Here is a 4,604-nt window from a genome sequence, read left to right as displayed (position 1 = left end):
AAAAGTTGAGTGGTGGCCCAGGAAGCCCGGGAACTGCTCAGCTGGGCAGAGCAACATCTAGCGCTGTTAGTGGCCTCTCACATAGGGGGCATGGACAACTAGCAAGCAGATTTTCTGAGCTGACAACAACTGGACCCCAGAAAGTGGGAGCTGTCAAGAGGAAGCGATATACCACCTCAGTCTAAGATGGGGCAGGCCTCACATGGATCTGATGGCAACTTTCCACAATGCCAAGGCCTCACAGTTCTTCAAAGAAGGGAACAGGGATCAGAAGGGATGGATGCCTTAGTTCTGCCTTATCCGAAAAATACGTCCTTCTGAATGTGTTTCCACCTTGGCCTCTAGTGGGAAAGTCTTATGACACATAGAGGTCCATCCAGGCGACGTGATCCTTGTAGCGCCGGAGTGGCCGAGGAGACCTTGGTTTGCCGACTTGATAAAACTAGCAGCTAGCTCATCTGCCAAATCTTCTACGTCAAGGCCCCATATTTTCAGATCAGGCTGGCCACTTTTGTCTAGCGGCTTGGCTTTTGAGAGGGAGTGAATATGGAATAAGGGTTATTCTGAAGGAGTCATGGCTATTCTTTTGCAGTCTAGGAAGACTTCCACCTCCTTTAGCCTATGTGAGGGTATGGAGAGTTTTTGAGCCCTGGTGTACAGAGCAAGGTGTTGAGCCTATGCAAGCCTCTGTAAAATGGCCTGGTCAAGAGTTTATCCTTTAATTCCCTCAGGGTTCAGGTGGCGACTTTGGGCTATCTTCGAGGGAAGGTTCGAGGAGGGTCTCTAGCTGCACATCCAGATGTGGTGCACTGTCTCCGGGGAGCAAAGCATTCGTGTCCTCTGGTTAAGAATCCTTGTCCCTCCTGGAGCCTTACCATAGTCCTTAAAAGCATGTGTACAACTCTGTTTGAACCTTTAAAACAGGCTACAATAAAAGATCTCACTTTGAAGGTGGTTTCTTGGTGGCAATTTGTTCGGTTCATAGGATTTCGGAGCTTCAGGCCTTGTTATGCAGAGAGCCTTTTTTGAGGTTTTCGGATTCCGGGGTATCCTTGAAGATGGTTCCTTCCTTTCTGCCGAAGGTAGTCCCATCATTCCACTTAAATCAGTCAGTGGAGCTCTGGTCCTTCCCCAACTTGGATCCTACTACGCCTCAGGCCAAAGGTTTGCGACGTTTGGATGTGAAGCGTGCATTGTTGCAATACCTTGATATTAATAACAACTTCCACTTTATCGGATCATCTTTTTATGCTATGGAGTGATACAAAAAAGGGTCATAAGGCATCAGCCACAATTGTCCAGTGGTTGAAACAGGCTATTTGCTCCACGTATATTTTGCCAGGGTCACCCTGTCCCAGAGGGTTTAAGGGCTCATTCTACCTGTTCTCAGGCAGCCTCCTGGGCTGAGTGTCAGCAAGTTTTGCTGCAAGAAATCTGTAGAGCAGCTACTTGAAAATCTTTGCGCACTGGATGTCCAGGCCCCAGAGACCATGGCTTTTGGTGAGAGTGTGCTTCGAGCGGGACTCTCAAGGTCCTGCCCTGTTTAGGGAAGCTTTGGTATACCCCAGGAGTCTAGACTGATCTGGGTACATACAGGGAAAGGAAAATTGGTTCTTACCTGCTAATTTTTATTCCTGTAGTATCACAGATCAGTCCAGAGTCTCGCCCACTGGAGGAAAGGGAAATTTGGAGAGTCCGCTCAATCTGTTGTTGTAATTACTCTGAAGAATGGCATAGGTTTTTCTTAGTCCTACACGGGTTTTTGTGTGGGTGCCGTTATCTGTTCCAGGTTTCCACTTCCCACTGCTCGTTCAGGTGGTGTGTGTTAGTTTTTGTATTGGTATTTGTTCTATTTTTTGGCTTGGGTACAGATCAATACCGAGGGACTGCAGGTGGCACCTCGTGTTATGTGGCAGTGTCAGTAAAACTTTCTCTGTCTCCATCTGCTGGAGGGGAGGCAAAACCCAGGAGTCTGGACTGATCTATGGTACTACAGGAACAAAAATTAGCAGGAAAGAACCAATTTTCCTATTTGAATTTGATCTCTTCTCTTATCAGGGAGCAATAGAAAGCAATCAAATGGGCCATCTGCCACTACTTCAGGAGAGTGTTTGTGACATTAGTACATGGCCTGGAAAATTCATGAAATTACTTATTTCTTTCATTCAGAACATCCGAAAGTATTTACTCACCGAAGCTAGAGAGAAGAACCATCCAGAGTTCCTTCAGGGTTGGCAGACTGCTGTTACAAAGGTAACACTAATGCTTTACATTCCTTGCACACATCATTCATGCATTATGACAGAAGAAATGAGGGTTAATTTGTGACTAAACATTGCAGCTCACTGATGTTAAGCCCTCAATATTGCTCTTTAAGACCTTAAAAATTGTGTAGAAATTTTGAAGTAATGTTGGAAGACTAGAGGCCTTGTGTGGCACTGGTATAATTGCTGCAGTAGAAGTAGCTGTGTGAGTGGCACTGAGGTTGAGTACTGCAGTTTCAGGCTCTGCTGAATCCTCTTGAAAGCTTTATCTCCACTCTAACCTATGCTGTCGACAGTTGACTATAAATATATGATATGATATGTTTGACTTGTGGACTTAGAAGCCAGGTACCTGCTAATGTGTGAAGGTCTCCCCAGTAGTGTGTTTAGTACGCAATATAAACCATGAAATAAAGGATATTTTTATTGTACTATGTAAACATAAAACTTGAGTAACAGCCTCTGTTAATTAGTGATTAATGAGCTAATGATTTTTCATTCAGTGAGTTTCCAAAAATGGCAGCACATCAGAAAATCCTTACTGAAACTGCAGTTATGAATCTGTACTGAGCACTTCCCCCTCTCTCTTCTTTTTTCCCTTTTCTTCAAGTGCATTCCACAACAGAAAAATGACAGTGACTGTGGAGTATTTGTGCTCCAGGTAAGATTTTACAGAACTCACTTCATCTTCAGTAATGAGTGATAGATGAAACTGCTTTTATAAATTGGGTTCCCACCATCACCTTCTTGTTTCTTAGTACTGCAAGTGCCTCGCCTTAGACCAGCCTTTTCAGTTCTCCCAAGATGATATGCCCCGAGTAAGGAAGAGGATTTACAAGGAGCTGTGTGAATGCCGACTAACAGACTAACCCTCCTGGACTTGTGAAAGAATTCAAGCTCGTCGTCGCATACTTGAATTTCTGAATGCTTCCATTGCTTTCATGTTCAATTTGCTAGGTGCAGCTTATAAGGTTTACCTCAGCTTTCTTATTTTTTGGGCCATGCTGCTGCAACAGCTGGAACCAGCTATGTTCCCCGTGTCTGCTTACCTTTTCTTAGTTTTTTTGTGTTTTTCTGGTATTTAATATTTATTATGTAAGCATGCATCTAAGCAAAAAGCATGCAATAAAGGGGAAAAGTTTATATTAGACTTGGTGCACCTTCTGACATGTAGATAGAAATTATGACCTGCAGGTGTAAATTTGTCTAAATATAAAAGATGCCAAACTTTTTCTTTTCTGATGTATTAATGCAAAGAGGGTTTGAGTTATGGCTGAATGCAACATCTTAGTTTTTGATGACATGGGGGTTTATGCTATGAATTCTGCTTTCCACTCACTGTATTGGCAAGGGACACGTCCCGTGGATTGCTATTGTGGCAATTCCAGTCCCTCGGGCCTGGAAGCCCCGAGGGACTGATCTATGCTAAAAAAAAAAAAAAAAAAATTCTAAAATCATAAATGGAGCTAGGATCTGTTTTATTTTTATAGCATGACGTCCCTGTGAAAAACTTCTTGTTTTCCCCCTTTTCCCGTAAAAGCAAAGTAAAAAAAAGCATGGCCAACATTGTAAAAAGTGTTACTAGTGGTTGGTTATTTTTCTGAGTAACTATAATGCAACCAAGTATTTTGTTTGTCCAGGAAACTTAAAGGATCAATTTTCAAAGGGTTTATGTGCCTGACTTTGGAGTAACAAAAAAACAAGGTATCACCTCACTGCAATATTTTGAAAAACTTGTTATAGACTTTGTGCTGAGAAAAAATCTCTAGAACCATTCTAATGAGTGTAATATAAATGCATGTTATCCACCATCACAGTGGAAACATTTATGGGAAGGGTGAGGAAGGTTTCATACAACTTTGTAACATCGCATCCAGCGACGTGTAGTGGTTTTAATCACGAACCAACCTCCACCAACCTGTGAATTATTTTATGTTTTTTGCGTGATAATTTTCATAAAGTGAAGTGACTTAAAAGACAAATTCTTTTTAATTTAATTGCAATTACTCAACCCCAACGGGGTAAATGTTATGCAAGTCCCAGAACAAGTTTGCATGAACGCCGAGAAAAACTTATCAGCTGATTTAACCACTTGTGCTTCTTTATGACTCATTCGCTGTTATTCACCATGAAACTGGTTCCTTGATTTTTTTTAAAAACAACTCCCACCAGCTGTTCATGTAACTTCAGAAAAATTTCCTGCATTCACCACATGCTCGTCTGGAACTTTTCATTGGTGAATGCAGGAAATTTTTCTGAAGTTACATGAACAGCTGGTGGGAGTTGTTTTTTAAAAAAATCAAGGAACCAGCTTCATGGTGAATAACAGCGAATGAGTCA

General features: G+C 42.2%; 1 protein-coding gene across 1 annotated transcript; it reads left to right on the top strand.

Annotated features, from left to right (window-relative positions):
• The first annotated feature begins 2,139 nt into the window (after positions 1-2,139).
• On the top strand, positions 2,140-3,759 carry LOC115099486 (sentrin-specific protease 5-like). The gene is made up of 3 exons (XM_029617166.1): positions 2,140-2,253; positions 2,875-2,925; positions 3,023-3,759. The coding sequence occupies exons 1-3, from the start codon at positions 2,143-2,145 to the stop codon at positions 3,131-3,133; spliced, it is 273 nt and encodes a 90-aa protein (XP_029473026.1). The 5' UTR covers positions 2,140-2,142; the 3' UTR covers positions 3,134-3,759.
• Positions 3,760-4,604: the final 845 nt, after the last annotated feature.

This window comes from Rhinatrema bivittatum, chromosome 9 (assembly GCF_901001135.1).
Source record: "Rhinatrema bivittatum chromosome 9, aRhiBiv1.1, whole genome shotgun sequence".
Lineage (NCBI taxonomy): Eukaryota > Metazoa > Chordata > Amphibia > Gymnophiona > Rhinatrematidae > Rhinatrema > Rhinatrema bivittatum.
The sequence above is the reverse complement of the archived record's forward strand: the minus strand, read 5'-3'. Positions and strand labels throughout refer to the sequence as shown.